The sequence below is a fragment of the Calypte anna genome, chromosome 3 (genome assembly GCF_003957555.1).
Source record: "Calypte anna isolate BGI_N300 chromosome 3, bCalAnn1_v1.p, whole genome shotgun sequence".
Lineage (NCBI taxonomy): Eukaryota > Metazoa > Chordata > Aves > Apodiformes > Trochilidae > Calypte > Calypte anna.
Genome location: NC_044246.1, coordinates 51,077,191 through 51,093,219, shown reverse-complemented (window position 1 = coordinate 51,093,219; position 16,029 = coordinate 51,077,191). Strand labels below are relative to the sequence as shown.

At 47.9% G+C, this 16,029-nt stretch overlaps 1 protein-coding gene across 1 annotated transcript; it reads left to right on the top strand.

Annotated features, from left to right (window-relative positions):
- Positions 1 to 5,065: 5,065 nt before the first annotated feature.
- LOC115598064 (TOG array regulator of axonemal microtubules protein 2-like) lies at positions 5,066 to 15,691 on the top strand. Its single transcript, XM_030447538.1, has 11 exons — positions 5,066 to 5,153; positions 5,892 to 6,152; positions 7,133 to 7,274; positions 7,566 to 7,671; positions 8,815 to 9,050; positions 9,685 to 9,843; positions 10,807 to 10,924; positions 11,156 to 11,259; positions 11,826 to 12,030; positions 13,184 to 13,400; positions 15,444 to 15,691. The coding sequence occupies exons 1-11, from the start codon at positions 5,066 to 5,068 to the stop codon at positions 15,689 to 15,691; spliced, it is 1,884 nt and encodes a 627-aa protein (XP_030303398.1).
- The last annotated feature ends 338 nt before the right edge of the window (positions 15,692 to 16,029 follow it).

Genomic DNA, 16,029 nt, shown 5'->3' with positions numbered 1-16,029 from the left:
CCTCACAGGACTTGTGCTGGATCCCTTCACAGCCTCCTTGCTCTTCTCTGGACCTGCTCCAACACCTCAATCTCTTCCTGAACTGAGGAGCCCAGAACTGGATACAGGACTCAAGCTGTGGCCTCACCAGTGCTGAGTACAGGAGCAGAATCCCTTCCCTGGACCTGCTGGCCACACTGTTCCTGATACAGGCCAGGATGCCCTTGGCCTTCTTGGCTACCTGGGCACACTGCTGGCTCATGTTCAGCTTCCTGTCAATCCAGACTCCCAGGTCCCTTTCTGCCTGGCTGCTCTCAGCCACTCTGTGCCCAGCCTGGAGCTCCCCATGGGGTTGTTGTGGCCAAAGTGCAGGACCCGGCACTTGGCCGTGTAGAACCTCATCCCATTGGAACCAGCCCAACTCTCCAGTCTGTCCAGGTCCCTCTGCAGAGCCCTCCTGCCTTCCATCTGATCCACACTCCCCCCCAGCCTGGTGTCATGTGAAAATTTTCTGATGATGGACTCAATCCTCTCATCTAAATCATCAATGAAGATAAACAGAGCTTGGCCCAGCACTGATCCCTGGGGGACACCACTGGTGAGTGGCCGCCAATTGGATCAGCGCCGTTCAGCACCACTCTCTGGGGGCCTCCAGCAGTTCCTAACCCAGCACAGAGTGCTCCTGTCTGAGCCCTGGGCTGACAGCTTTGTCAGGAGAATGCTGTGGGAGAGGGTGTCAAAGGCTTTGCTGAAATCCAGGTAGACCACATCCACCGCCTTCCCCTCATCCCCCAGGTGGGTTTTCCCTACATCCCGTGGTGAGCTCTCAGGCTGTCCCCTGCAAGCCATGGAGGAGCACAGTGGAGCAGTCCCTGAAGGACCTCGGTGGAGCAGATGTGGAGCCACAGCCGTGGAGGACCCTGCCTGAGGGGAGGTGACTGCTGCCAGTGCAGGCTGTGGCTCTCTGGGCAGCCCACACTGGAGCAGTTTGCTCCTGAGGGACTGTAGCTCACTGAGGGACTCACGTGTGAGGGGCTGGTGATGGACTCTCTCCCGTGGGAGGGACCCACAGAGCAATCCTTCTCCCTGAGGAGGAGGGAGCGGGCGGAAAGCAACCTGTGAGGAATGGACTGTAAACCTCACTCCCTGTCCGTCTGTGCTGCCTGGGGGAGAAGGCAGAGAGATTGAGATCATAGAGATTTGGGAAGAAGGGAGGGGTGGGGTAAGGTATTTAAGCTCTCTCTTTTTGTTTTCTCTTTGCCCTTTTTTGATGTGATCAATGACACGTGGATGGCAGCAAATGCCCTGTGGGGGTGGCTAAGGGCATGGAAATGGGAGAACTGGCAGCACAGGGGGAAGCATATGTGGGCTGCCACTCTGTGTCAAGGTATCACTGCCTGGTTAAGGGACACTAAAGGTAACGGCACAGTACATGGACACCACGTACCTAAGAGTGGGGCCAGTGAAGAACAATGGCAAAACCATCAGGTGAACCGGGCAGCTAAAGTGTTTCAAACAGATTTAGGCTGGGAGCACAGAGGTGAACTGTTCTTAGCTCGCTGGGCCCATGACACTTCAGGTCACCAAGGGCGAAATGCAATGTACCAATGGGTCCCTGACCCAGGGGTGGATTTAACTCAATCCAGGGGTGGATTTAAATCCACCCAGGGGTGGATTTAACAGCAGGTTACTGATGACTGTGATGCATGTGCAGCAATCAGCCAACCTAAATGGTTAAAACCTTTGTGGCACAGGGGATGTTGGTGTAAATACAAGTGTGGTGGGGCCTGGCAGGAAATGTTCCTGTGCCTCATGGCACTGCCTGTGGTACTGTTCTGGGGCTTGAAAGGCAAGTGCTGTGGCAGCGTGGTAGCCCAGAGTCAGATATTGGGACTCATTTCAAAAATCACCTCATAGACAATTGGGCTAAAGAGCATTGAGTAGAGTGGATACACCATATTCCCTATCACGCACCAGCCTCTGGAAAAATGGAATACTACAATGGCTTGCTGAAAAGCACCTTGAAAGCAGTGGGTGGCAGGACTTTAAAAAATTGGGATAGACATTTGGCAGAAGCCACCTGGCTAGTTAACACCAGGGGATCTATCAGTCGAGCCGGTATTGCTCAGTCAGACCCTTTACATAGAGTGGGTGGGGATAAAGTCCCTGTTGTGCTATATGGCTCTTGGGGGTGCCAGTCCATCCCTTCAGGATGATAATCAAGTCTGCTCTTGCCAATGCTTAAAATCAAAGAATCACAGAATTGTTGCAGTTGGAAAAGAACTCTAAGATCATAGTGTTCCACTGTTACCATTCCCCCACCATACAGTGTATATATCAGTATCTGTGTATCTTTTATTTGGGGTGTTTAAATGACAGTGTTTTGCCAAGTTTAACCTTGGTACCTCCCTCCAAAGCAGGGGGGAAAACAAGTGGAATCATATCAGTTCCCGCAAAGAGTGGACTTGAGTGAGCTTACAGGCTCTCTGATATGTGTGAGACAGGTGCCCACGCTACCGCGCCCATACAGCTGTGAGGAGCACAGCAGGGGAGGTGGAGATATATTTCTGCCTTTATGCCAACAGCAGTCTTCCTTGTGTTTGGACTTCATAGCCATGATTTTGTCAGAATCTGGAAAATATACAGCTTAAATACATTGTTTTGTTGTTTTAACCCCACCTGCACTGAGCGGTTTCACACGCAGGAACCCCTGCAGGCAGGGCTATGCCAGGGATGGGTGGCTGTCACATGCACTTTTCATGTCACCCCTGCTCTTCTTCCATGTAGGTTCCTAATGCTGCAGGGAAACCCACAGGCAGCTGGATCAGGCCCAGCAACCAGCAGCACTTTGAATACTCTCCTCTGCAAAGAGCTCTTTGTCTCCCCTACCATGGCACCCCAGGATGATTTTCCAGCAGGTAAAGGGCTGCAGCAGCCTGGAGACTTCTTCAGTCAGGGCTTGCTGCAGTTCCCACAGCCCTTTCCTGGAGGATGTTTGCCTTCATCAGCAGAGCCAGTGCCCAGGAATGCTCCTTGGAGCAGGGAGGCAGACTGTGCACAAAAGCTGCCTTCAAAGCACTGAGCAGGAGACCCTGGAGATGCCTTCAAGTGCAGCAGCTTCCTCTTCCTGCTGTACAAGCAGGAAGCCTTGGAGCCCAGCCTTGGAAGGTTGGTAACGGGGAAGATACTTGCAAGGACGAGAGGCAGGGAAGCAGAGTGTGTGTAAGTTTGAATTTTTAGGAACAGACACTGTCCGAAAGTTCTTGATGCAGGACATTTTTTCTGGGGTTTTAATATTCTCTGAAGGAAAGTAAGCAGGGAACAAACCCCTGTAACACGCAGCACTACTTTTGGAAAGCATCTACTCACTCGGCATTAACAAATTCTAGAGACCTTTGTGGATTATCTGCCCCATGAAAGGAGAGGAAAGAAATGGTGTGGGCCTTGATGGGCTGCTTGTGGAAGACATGCAGATTTGTAGAATATTCAGATGTCAAAGTTCTGGAATGCAAGTGCTGGAACCTCCCTGTTCTGGAACCACACAGAAAACTATGAGGTCAAACCAACCACTGCAGAGTCCATCAGTACAGGTTGCTACAGACGCGTTGTGTCTCCACTGGAGAACAGGTGTCTGCCTTGTCCTCCCCAGAGCTCACACAGGATTGGAGCCACCTTTACTGTCCTTATTTTGAAGGTAGGTACCACACTACAGTTTCTGTCTACTGTGGGAGCATTCTGGAAAGCAGACCCAGATATTCAGGTCTGTGAGGCAGAAGGATTGATTCAAACTTGCAGTTTTGTGGCAGCAGCAGTTGGACCGCTACCTTTAAGGGTCATCCAGTCCAACCCCCGTGCAGTAGGCAAGGAAACCCTCAAGGAGATCAGGTTGCTCAGAACCTTGTCAAGCCTCACCTTGAATATCTCCAGGGATGAAGCCTCAACTACCTCCCTGGGCAACCTGTTCCATTTGTCCACTACTCTCATGATAAAGAACTTGTTCCTGAGGTGCACTCTAAATGTCCTCTCCTTTAATGTAAAACCATTGCCCCTCATCCTGTCACTCCAGGCCTTTGTAAACAGTCCCTCTCCAGCCTTCCTGTAGGCCCCCTTCAGGTACTGGATCAGCTTGGGAGGTGTTGCCCCCCAAGTGACTTGAAGGACAGCAGTGGAAGGTTAAGGACTGAGGACGGAGGAGCAGGCGTCCTTTTCAGTGACAGTTCAGTGCTTAGCACAAAATGTCACTGAAAATCAGAGGCTTCCTTTCCTGAGGAACAGATTCTCTGGGGAATACATTTGACAGCTACAGAGCAACTGTATTGAGTATTTTCACTAAAGTCACTGCTTAGGGGATGGTGCTAAGATTATTTAAGAGAATTCTTTAGGTATAAAGAATATAGTGAAGATTATAAGGTTGAGTGCAAGCAAGGCTGCAAATAAAATGGGAGAGCTTACTTTTCCTTGGCTACCTTACTAACCCTCTCACAGTCCTCTCTCATTTTTTCTATTAAGACCAATCTTTCTCAAAATCGTTTTTCCATTACTCCTTTTTTGGATTGGTGTTCTCAGAGAGCCCCATGTCCCTCAGAAGCAAGGCAGTGAGAAGCAGGTGCAAGTACTTCTCCTAAGTCTCAAGAAACAGCAAATTACCTCCCATAGCTGCGTCTTGCAGAAGGTTTTTCTTCCCCTGCTCTGGCCTGTAGGAACCAAACTGCCTGAGCACTGATAACATGAGCTCCTCTATATCTTGGAGCACTCCCATGACTCTCTTGGGTCAAGCAGGATTTTCTGACACAGACTGAGAAGCAGCACCTCAGAGCAGGGGAAGGCTAAGGGAACGGAGGGTTACAAATCACTGTGTGTAATTGTGTGTTAAGGTGAGGAAAGGAGGAATTGTTCTGAAACTCTTGGGATACATACGGAGCTGCATTAAAGGCAATGGCACTCTGGCACCCTGTTCATGAGGACGGGCTGCATATTGTTTGTGTCTCTGTCTTGATGCTCCATGATGTATTTTCATTGCCACTAAATACACGTTTCCTCGTCCCAGTCAGCTCGGAAGAAAATCCACCAAAAGCACTTGGAAGGGATGGAGCTTTTCCATGGAGAGAGGGAGAGAGGAAAGCCCTTGCAGCTCCCTAAACTGAGTGCTGACCTTGGAAATGCAGCCAGAGAAAGTAAGTGGTTGCTACAGATCTGGGTCTTTCTGCTCACTTGTTTTGTATTTGCATAGTGTTGCAAACGTCTATGGAAAGATAAAGGAAAGCTGCTATACTTGCATTGGAGTGGCAGTTCAAATAGGATTTATTTGTGCTTTCCAAAGGAAAACAGAGGCATTAAAGTGTAATAATTCTGTCTTGCAAACTACAATGGGACTCCAGCCTCTCTAATTGAGAGTGGCCTCCTAAAAAAGGGAATGGATGAGTCCAAAAGAATGCTTTTCAAGCCAGAACGCAACCTGGAAGAAACAAAAAGGAAACTATTTCTAATTAAAAGGCTGAACTTCTTACAGGACAGATTATCTTGCTCACACCTCTCCCTGCTGAGGAGCTGTGCTGGAGCCCTTAGGCACTGCTTACATCTTATCCACATGAGAGAGCAGCTTTACTGACTTAAGTGTAGGTAAGGGGCTCTGACTGTACCATAGCCTGAGCTGCTGTGAGTGCAGCTGCAGTGAATAAAGTCAGCACTCAGCCCAAGGGCATGGGACAAGTTTTCCTACTCTTGTTTTTTCCTAGCAATCTTGCTATGATTTTCTGAAGTAGTGTGAGCAGCTCAGAAAATGCACCTTCACTATCCAGACACACAACAGCAAAAGTGGTCCTAAGTTTTCCTCCTTTCTTAGGAAAAGCATGGCTGCTTTCACTGATCACCATTCCATGTTAGTGTCAACTCTTATGCTTGTGACACCACAGGGACGTTCCCCAGCTTCAGCAGGATTTCCAGCCCTTTTGAAGCCCCTAGCCACATTGGCCAGCCCTCTCCACTTAGCAGGTCCTTAGGTCTCATCTCTGCTGACCGATCTGCTGCCAATGGATCGGTTCCTGTCTTTCCCAGCATAAGGAATGCAGGGAAAGGGAGCGTTGGGACTGACCTGAGGAAGGGGATCAACAAGCCCTCACTTCCCAGTGTCCCCATCATCAAGCAGAGTGGCAGCTTCCCAGGCAAGGACTCAGGTGAGCCCCTTCCTTTGCTGCCCCTGCACCAGCTCAAATACCAAATAATACCACTGGTGCTGGGAGGCAGCTGCAACTGCAGGGCTGAGCCCTGGTGCAGCCTGGCAGGGTGTGTTCTCTGTGCACATCGCTGTACCACCATGATGCTGGGACCAACTGCTCATCGTCTTGGCCTCTGCTGCTGTCTGCCTCTCCAGACAGGTTCTCTGCTATTGCAGCAAGGTTTGTCTCTGTCAGGAAACCAGTGACTTAGTACAAACCTGCCCCTTCACCCAGAAGTGCTTAATGGCTTCACTCACCTCACTGCCTGCAATGCGAGCTGGGAGCAAGCAACCCCTGTTTGGTCAGGACACCCAAATATGTTGGCAGGGTGTAGTAGGTGGCACACAGAGGAGGCTGCCTGGTGCTCCCAGGCTGCAAGAAATATACAGCAGAGTCCATAGTAATTCCCATCTCTCCTCTGTGGGTGCGATCGTGTTATGATCCTGCGTAGCATGAGTTAAGAAGGGCACTAGGAATGATACTTTCAATGTTCTTTCCTAGTGATGCTACTCTGGTTTTTAAAATTGACCAGAACTAGCCTGATGTAGTTCTCCATTCATATGGATGTGTAGATGGACATGCTCAGTGCCAAGTGCAGTGACATCACTACTGTGACATCACTGTCAGCGACATCCAAATGAGTCCCCATCGCATTGCTTTTGAATGTACAGTTCCTCTATGCTTTGTAGAATATGCAAGCTGGCTGTGGAACTCAGATGGAGTTGGGAGCTGCAATTTTCAGGTTAAGAGCTGAGGGTTACTTGGCAGAGGTGGCTGATGCTGGGGAAAGCAGTGAGCCAGCAGCAAGGAAGTCTCTGAACCAGTAACTCTCTGCAGCCATACATAACCTTGTCTGGGAGATGGGGCTGCAGTCTGCTCAGTGGTGGGGTGCATTGCCCAGGGGTACACAATGCTCATGGCTGACCCTCTCCTCACAGTGAACTCCCTGCCAAGCAGTGCTCTGGACTTGCAGGCGTGTGGAGAGGAGGCAGAGTGTGGGTATGGTTGGGAAGCCAGACCCTTCTCTCACCCCCAGCAGAAGCTGCTCGAGGCACTGAAGTTGCTCAGAAGCGACGACTGGTAAGAAAGTCCCCTCTGCACCCTTTCTCCCTCCCAGTGTAAGGCAAGTTAGAAACATTTTCTTCTGGTGCCTCTGACTCCAGACAGATCCAGACTGCCCTTTTGGATTTATGGTGTGGCACTTTTAACTGCCACACCATCCTGTCGCAATGACTTCCATGAGTTAATGAAGTGGTCTATGAGAAGAACCTCCATGTGTTTGCTTGAGCTGCCACCCTCCTGATTTCAGAGGATGCTGCCCAGTTCTTGGGTGGGGAGAGAAATCAGCCTTTGTTGCTAATTGCCTTTCAGGGAGCAGAAGCTGAAGGGACTCTGCAGCATCAGATCTCTGGCTGTCTACCACTCCGAAGTCCTTCTTCACAGGCTTTGTGCAGTTTCCTTGGCAACTACCAAAGAGGTAATAGCATGGTGCTTCATTATATACCTTGCACATGAGGCAGAGAGTAGGGGTGTGCGTGTTTCGTTACATGGCTACCCAATGCCTGCCTTCATTACTACTCATTTGCACTACTCCTTTTCCCAATAGCTGTATTACCCCTCTTAGTACACAACCTTTATTACCTATTTCTACACAACTGCCAAAGATGACATTTTCCTTTGCTTTCAGAAGACAGTAAGACTTAACCCATTTCCATTGGAATCGGTCCTTTTAGCCCATATTTAATGATGCTGGAGGCTTGACTGCCATTTTTCTCCCAGACTCTTGTCACAGTTTGCACTTGACAAACCGAAGCAGGAGGGCCTTCAGACTCTGACAGGGGTGGAGCACCGAGGGCTCTCTTCCCCTCCCATTCCCTGCCCATACTCTATAAAGCTCAGGCAGATGGCAGCCCCTCCTCTCTTTGTGCCTTCTCCTGGTTTCGCTGCTGTTCCCCTGCGCTCCTTTACCCCCAGCTCGCCTCCTGCTCTTCAGAATCCACATCCATCGGGTGCTGGGAAGAGCCGTGGAGCTCCCTCCTGAGTCGGCCCTGCCCCGAGGGGCCCTCAGGCACTGATCCCTGCCGGCATCGAGACCGGGTTGCGTATATACATTTGTATACGTTTCTATTTTTGTTGATCATTGCATCCCCCTGTTCTAGTAAATCATTTTCCACTTTTAAATTTCTAACTTTAAGTCTCTTGCCTGTATTCCCCTTTCATTTTCCTTTTCAGTGCTCAGACTGCAATTACTGCATTTTTTGGACAGGAGGAAAGCAGAACATTTCCTCTCTCTTGCCTTCGTACTTCTGATTAAAACAGCCCTTGCTGTGATTTGTCTGTTTCTATCTTCTCGAAAGAAGGGCTGAAAATGGAAGCAATGAAAATCATGGGCTAAGTAGCACAATTTGTTCAAAGTGGAAGAGTGTTTTTAGGAGAGCAGTAAGTGGGCCAGAGGCCCGAGTAGAAGTTGTTGTCAGGGTGTGTTTCTGGGCTTGTGGTCTTCTGCCCTTACTGTGCTCTTCTGTTCCACCAGGACACCGTGAGAAGTCATGTTCTTTCCTGGGACTTTTGCCTTTTCTTGCCAAGGTGATTCTTGAGCTTCTCCTGGTGACTTCCACAGGTGAACAGCCTGCGCTCGAAGGTGTCTGGCTTTGCAATTCGCACTCTTGGAGAGCTCTTCAGGACTCTGAAGAAGCAAATGGACCCAAGAGTGGATGGGATTGCTTGTGCCTTGCTCCAGAAGATGGGGGATTCCAACAAGTTCATTCAGGAAGCTGCCGATGAGTCCTTGGAAATGATGGTGGTGAATGTGACACCTGCACGAGCAATGAGTGCTCTCCTAGCTAATGGAGTCCAGTATGTCAATCTTCTTTTAGTGACATCCTTCCCCTGAAATTGTGTGCGTAGGGGGAAGGGATGGGAGGTAGAAAAGGAAAGTTGGGAGGGAAAGGTCCTTTCCCCTGCGCCTTCTGTGAACTCAGGGATTAGATTCTTTCATCAGCATTGCTCCCTTCCTCTTGTCATCTGCTTCTGCCTTACTGCAGCCTGGTTGTTCTGACTGGCTGTCAACACTGCCTAGATGGGGTGAATCTAGATGGGGAACTGACAGTTCCTGCAAAGGGTGGAGAGAGCAGCCTTGTGGCTTTGAAGGAAGAGTGAGAGTGGCAGTGGGTGCCCTTCGATGTTTCCCAGTGCTAATAACCACAGAGACACTAGGAAAAGCCAGGCATCGTCATTAAGCCATTAGCTTGAGAAATAAGGAGACTGACTGCAGGGCTGCAGAGTATGTGGAGGAGAACTCAGTGGGTGCAGCAGGAGCTGCTCAGCAGGCAGAGCTCATGCTGAGAGGTCTGTGTGACCACTGTGTCCTGAGAGCTCTGGTTTCTATTCAAGTGGATGCAGGCTGTTAGCTTTGAGATGGGGACCCACTTTAGAGGTGCTTGTGTCCCTCCTCTTCCCTCAGCCCCAGTCTTGGTTCTCTTGTTCCCAGGCACCGCCACGTCCTGGTGCGGAAGTGTGCAGCCAAACACCTCCTGACCTTGGTGGAGTGCATGGGAGCCGAGAAGCTCCTGTCAGGCACCTGCCAGAGCACTGAGGGGCTGCTGGGCACCCTGGTAAAGCTTGCTCAGGACTGCCATCAGGACACAAGGTGAGGAGCTTTATTCCGCCTCCTGACATTTGAAAACTGTTTGATGTCTGCTTGTAAATGACAGAGGCACGAAAGAAGTGGAAGGGAAAGTGAGTATGACGGAAGTTATTACACGGTGTGGGTAAAGTTGTCTGGGGAAATGTCTGCTAGGTTGTTATGGCAAGAAGGACCCTAAAGAAATTCCTGTTACTTGGCGGATTCTTAATTCAGATCAACCGAAGTCAGATGAGTCAGCAGTTCTGTTTGGTCTTATGTGTGCAATAAGTGTTAAGCTTTTAAGTGCTAAAAGTGTTAAATTTAACCATTTTAACCATTAAGAGCTGACCATATCTCGTCTCTGAATTATCGCAAAAACTTTTACTTGAGACTCTCCTAAAAAAATTCCATCTGTCCTCAGCCAGTGTATTCAGTCTTTCTAAATCCCTACAGCAGTTAAAATTTTTTCTTCCTCATTTCTTTATAATGCTGTCTGTGGTGGAATAGCCCCCAGCTTTCCTTTTGAAGATGGCTGTAGTTTCACAGGATCAAAATCAGACCCAAACTTCCTTCCTGTGATCATTACTATAAATTTCTATCATGAGATATGAAGAGCTCGTGAGCAACTGGCTGCCCGTGTGCATACATGTAGGATAGGATAATAAATAGTGGGTGTGAGATGATCTCTCCTAACGCCTGGTCCCTTGGGATCCTGCAGTCCCAGGGAAGCACACCCATCATTGCAGTGACATTGTATTTTCCTGTTGCCCTCTGTTCTCCTGTTGCCTCTTGGCAGCATTGTGCAGTGGCAGTATGCAGAGCCAAATCTCTCTCTTAGCTGAATGGGTAGTACCTTCTCATAAAAGTATTACACATGAAATGTTTAAAATATCATTAACACTTTTCCTGTCTTTATTCAGAAGGGGAGAAAAGGCAGCAGTAGTCTGTAGAAAAAGCAATCATTTGTTTATCTTTTTCCTGTGTTAGGTGTTATGGATGGAAGATGCTGAATATATTGATGAGTCATCAAAAGTTTGATTGGTATTTGAAAGAGTCTGTCCCCTCACGTGACTTGGAAGAAATTATATCAACACTGAAGAAGAAAGTAAGTGTTTGGCAGGAGAAATATCTCTTTATTGAAGTACAGAGATTGCTAATTTGGATTTAAACTCTCCCTAGACGTCACTGAAACTCTGGCCGGTATCCCTCACTAAGTTATGAAGAGTTTTGCTAGGTCTTTCGTGGTAACTGTGACTCTAGTTATGACTTGTGTTTTAAACAAGTAATTGCCTATTTTATTTTCTGTAAATTCATGTTTTTTCCTATCTATATGTAGGGGTCAGAAGACCTTAAATGTCAACCTCCATCTGCCAAGGACCCCAGGAAGTCTAAGAAGAGCAACGTGAAGATGTCCCAGGAGAACTTGCCTTCTGCTGGAGGGTACTGACCGCTTTTGTTCTATTTGAGAAAGCACGTGACAAGCTTTGCTTGTTTCTTCCTTCCTCAGTAAAACCTTTCTGGTGCAGACGAGCTTTACCAGAGATTGTTTCCTGGCCCCAGGCATTGACTGTGATACGAAATGTCTACTGGGCTGAAGACAACTTCTTTGGTGGGTTTTCCACAAAAACTGAAAGAGGAAGAGACAATCACTGGTTGCAGCTCAGGAGATCCAGTCCAGTGGCAAGGATAGTGTTGTGGAGGGTCATGTCTCTTGTAGTTTGACTTAGGAAAAGTAATTTCAACCAGGGTGTTCTTATCTGAACACCTGGAATGATATCTAAAGATAAATGAGATGAATCTCATCCTCAGTTTTCCTGACAAGAGCACAAGCAATAACCTTATTTGCAGATTGTCTCCTGTAACGATTGCCATGAGATGAAAGCTGCTTTCAGATCAGGATCAAGCTGAAGTCTCCACAAGTCCCCTCAAGATGTTTTCCTCACTGTTAACTGAAGATACAATCATGAGAAGTTTGTTTTTTTAATTTTTTTTTTTTACTTTTCCAGTTTGAGGTCTGGCCTGAAATTACTCGGTCAGAGAGTCCGTCGCCTATCAGTTCGCACCATTCGCACCGTGGAAGAGACTGAGCACCTCCTGAAGCTTTCCCAACTCCTGACAGCCCAGGATTTTCATGCACGAATGGAGGGACTGGTGCTCCTCCGGGATGACTGCAAAAACAACCCTCAGTTCATTTCGAGGAACATTGGTGAGGTATGTAGGGCATCTCTACTGATCCTTTCCCATTCGCTCCCTTCCCAAGCCTGTACCAGTAAAGTTAACCCTGTGTCTTGGTACTGAGTACCAGTACTTTGGGACAGACTGGGCCCTTCTTACCAAAAGTATTTAATTCAACTTTGAGGCAGGTAATACCAGTCCAGGTGTATTTTTCCAAGAGGTGCCTATTGGTGCTGTTCATGAGATGATGACAGTGAAAGTTACTGTTGCTGTAGCTTCTGCTGCTTCCTCCTACCTGTTAGGAAAAACGAAAGGAAATCCAGCCACTGAAAGTTTGGCCATTGTTCCCTGGCAGAAAAATAGGTTGGGATGGGGAGGAGAATATCAGACGTGGTTGATGGATTAAACAAATATTTTTTAGAGGATGCTCCTGTAAACTTTAACGTGTCTTACACAGACACAGCTCTTACTATTCACTTCTGTTCTCATGACTTTCCTCCTTGGGAAAGACTTTCTTATGCTTCCTGAGTTGATTGTCTTGTTTTGTTTGTTAATTTCTGTTGGAAAGGAAGGCAATTGGCTAGAGACAGATCTTTTCTTCCTTCTGTCAGCAGCTGCTGTTTTCCCCTTTTCCAGGAAATGGGGCCCGATAACGTGTCTGTTGAGGGGCTGCACAGCATCTTAAGTTTCAGCAGTCTGCTTGTTAAGACAGACAAATGTTATGGATCTTGAAGAGCTCATCAGAGCCCTGCACTCCTCCAGATATAGGTTCTGAGATGAAGAAAATAAAAGTTGGATCTCCTCTAGGCACAGTTTTTGCAAAATGAAAAGTACAAAGAACTTGATAGAAGAGTGGGCATCCTGAATACCTGTTTTCATACCTCTATACTGAAGATACTTTTTTGCATTATTATGATGGAATTAATTTATATAATTGATAGGTCAAAAGAACCACCGTGTGAACTCTCAAGTCCTCACTCGTGCCTCTTCATAAAGTATGAAAAGGTTTTCAATGATGATGAGGCTGTTGAAGTGCTGTAGTGAGTGGCCTGCAGGAAAACAGGGACCTTCTGCTAGCGAGTGGGGATCTAACAGAAAGGATTACAGATTGCTGCCTATTTGTTTCTACATCCCTTGTTGAAACAAAGGCATTTTAATCCAGCTTTCATGTTGTTTGTTTTCTTAACAGATTATTGATGCTTTTGCCCTGACACTTACTGATTGCCACAAGAACGTGAGCCAGAGGGCGCTGGAGGTGCTGACCCTCATGACACCCATCCTCAGGGGTGCCTCATCTCCTGTGATGGTCTCTCTGGTGACAGCTGCCACTGACAACCTGAACTCAAAGCACTCAGGCATTTACACTGCAGCTATGAAGGCACTGGAAGGATTTATTAACCACCTAGGTAAGGCTGGTCTCTGGCACTGACTCTCTTGATCTGTTTTTCCTTCCTTCCTTCCTTCCTTCCTTCCTTCCTTCCTTCCTTCCTGCCTGCCTGCCTGCCTGCCTTCCTGCCTTCCTGCCTTCCTGCCTGCCTTCCTGCCTTCCTGCCTTCCTGCTTCCTGCCTTCCTGCCTTCCTGCCTTCCTGCCTGCCTTCCTGCCTTCCTGCTTCCTGCCCTCCTGCCTTCCTGCCTTCCTATTTCCTTCCTGCCTTCCTGTTTCCTTCCTGCCTTCCTTCCTGCCTACCTGCCTCCCTGCCTGCCTTCCTGCCTGCCTTCCCTCCTGCCTTCCCTCCTGTTGTCCTTCCCTCCTGCCTTCCTTCCCTCCTGCCTCCCTCCCTTCTAAGCTCCCTCCCTCCCTCTCTCCCTCCCTCCCTCACTGCCTCCCTCCCTGCCTCCCTCCCTTTGTGTATTTATCTTTCTTTTCTTCCTTATAACCCCAGAAGAATGAGCAGAAATAAATGTTTGTCTTTCAGACACCACATTGCTGCTGCAACTCTTTGCCAACCGAGTCTGTTACCTCAGTGGCCAAGCTCTGCTGGATGTCACAGGATATCTCTCAGGTATCTCCTGCCTCAGCTCATCTCTGCTTCTAACAGACACTGCAGGCACATCCAACACCAGAAGGTCCTGAGCGTGTCCCTCCTGCAAATTACACATCCCAGGTGTATTTGGCAGGGCTGTGCCTGGTTTCATCAGCACAGGATTCTTGTTCTCCTCTTGGAAACTTCTGAGGCTGAATCCTGCAGAGCCCGGGGTCATTGCAGACAAGGGTTTTGTACAAGGCAGGGTTTGGGGGAGAAGGGCAGAAGCAGGCAATCAGCCCAAGCCCCTGGGGCTCCCTTCCGTATTGCAGGAATGATGTTGGATTCAGGGCATTTCAGAGAATTCATTCAGAGAATGTAATTTTAGGGCTATTTTAATTTCTTTTTCAAAGAAAACACTTGAAGGGAGATACGGATTAAACTCCACTTGACTCTCATTTAAAAATAGGTACTGTAATGCCTCTCTTGTTTACCACAATAGATTTTAGGTACTTTTAAATTGTTGGTGACTGGTGCTAGATTAACAGCATAGAGAAAACCAAGGTCTCTTTGCTACAGCCTACAGAAGGTTACTGCATCACATTTCCACTGAACAGAAAATATGAACTCTCTCTCCAGATCATTTCCAATTTTCATCTCTTGGCAAAATCTGCCATGCAGGGGAGCGTGTGGTAAATTTTTGTTTGCATTTAAATAGAATCCACTTCAGAAACTGAGCTGGGAGCAAGCTTCCAAGAGAACGAGAGGGTGCTTGGGTTCTGGTCACATTTACCCAGCCCCCTGTGCAAGATTTTTCTGTCTCTGTTTCCCTATTTCAGGGACGATTGTGAGGGCAATAGCTCCGATGCCCTGGCAGGGTGGGCTGCGTAATTATCTAGGACATTCTGAAGCTGGAAACAGCTGTTCATTGGAAGCCACCAAATATGACAGGAAAAAAGCTCAGCTTAGACCATTCTGCCAAAGACATCAGTGAGTCACTGATGTTTCTAAGAAAACTGTCAAGCAGGTCACATCTTTTGTGGGCTGGAGTTCTGAAGTGTGGTATAATACTGCTGTTTGCTGTGTGCCCCTGAGCAAAGGGAACTGCCATATTGTGGCACTTGTCATTGAAGGTCAGGAAGAATTAATCATCCTTTTTATTAGAAATCTTACAATTGCCTCTCTAAGCTGCAGTTCAAAACCTTCAGCACCTGGTGCAGACAACGTCTTGGTGGGAATAAATAACAATTTGACATTTTTGACATTGGTAAAAAGTAAAGAAGCCTCTGATTCGGAGAAATGAATGTCCTCAGAGGTGGGTTGTTGTGTTGTGTGGATGGTCAGCCAGTGTTGCCTGATTCCGGATCCTCAGGCTCTTTGTGCTCGCTGATATGAGCCAGAAAAGCCTCCCAAGAACCAAAACTCAAGGTAGGTACTTGCTTCCATGAAGGCTGTTAAGAAAACTTCTCTGTTTTGCCCGGCAGTGCTTGTGGGACGTGTTTATCCCCGGAAACCCCAAACTGTCCAGCGCTACGTCCTGCCTGCCCTCTGGTATTTCCTGGGAAACAGAGCCCTGCCTGTCCGCAGTGGCAATGTTCGGGCTGTGGTGGCCAAGCTTGTGAAGAGCCTCTACCAGGTGATGGGCTCCACACTGAAGGAAGCTGCTGCCAAGCAGCCTCAGCATGTGGTGAAGAACCTCCAGGACATTTTGGACCATTTTGGACTCGAATAACAAGTGAAGGAGTGCAGTGCTCAGGGAAGCTGAAGGAGACGTGCTGCTTGGGAAGAGTGGAGTCAAGGCTGGATGTGGCTGTAGCACTGGTTTTATTCTTTGTGTTTGAAGAACAGGTTTTACTTGACAGAGTTTATAGTTAGAGATAGGCACAGTATGTTTGTTGTGGACTTTAAAGAAAAAATAATAGGAAGTTTTTTTCACATGTTTTATATGTTGAGCTCATTTTCCGCAAGAAGTTTGAATAAACTTAAAAAACAAAACAACCTGTTTATAAATGCAGTTTGTAACTGTGAAACGGAAAACAATGTATTTATGTACATACTTGGAATATGAGA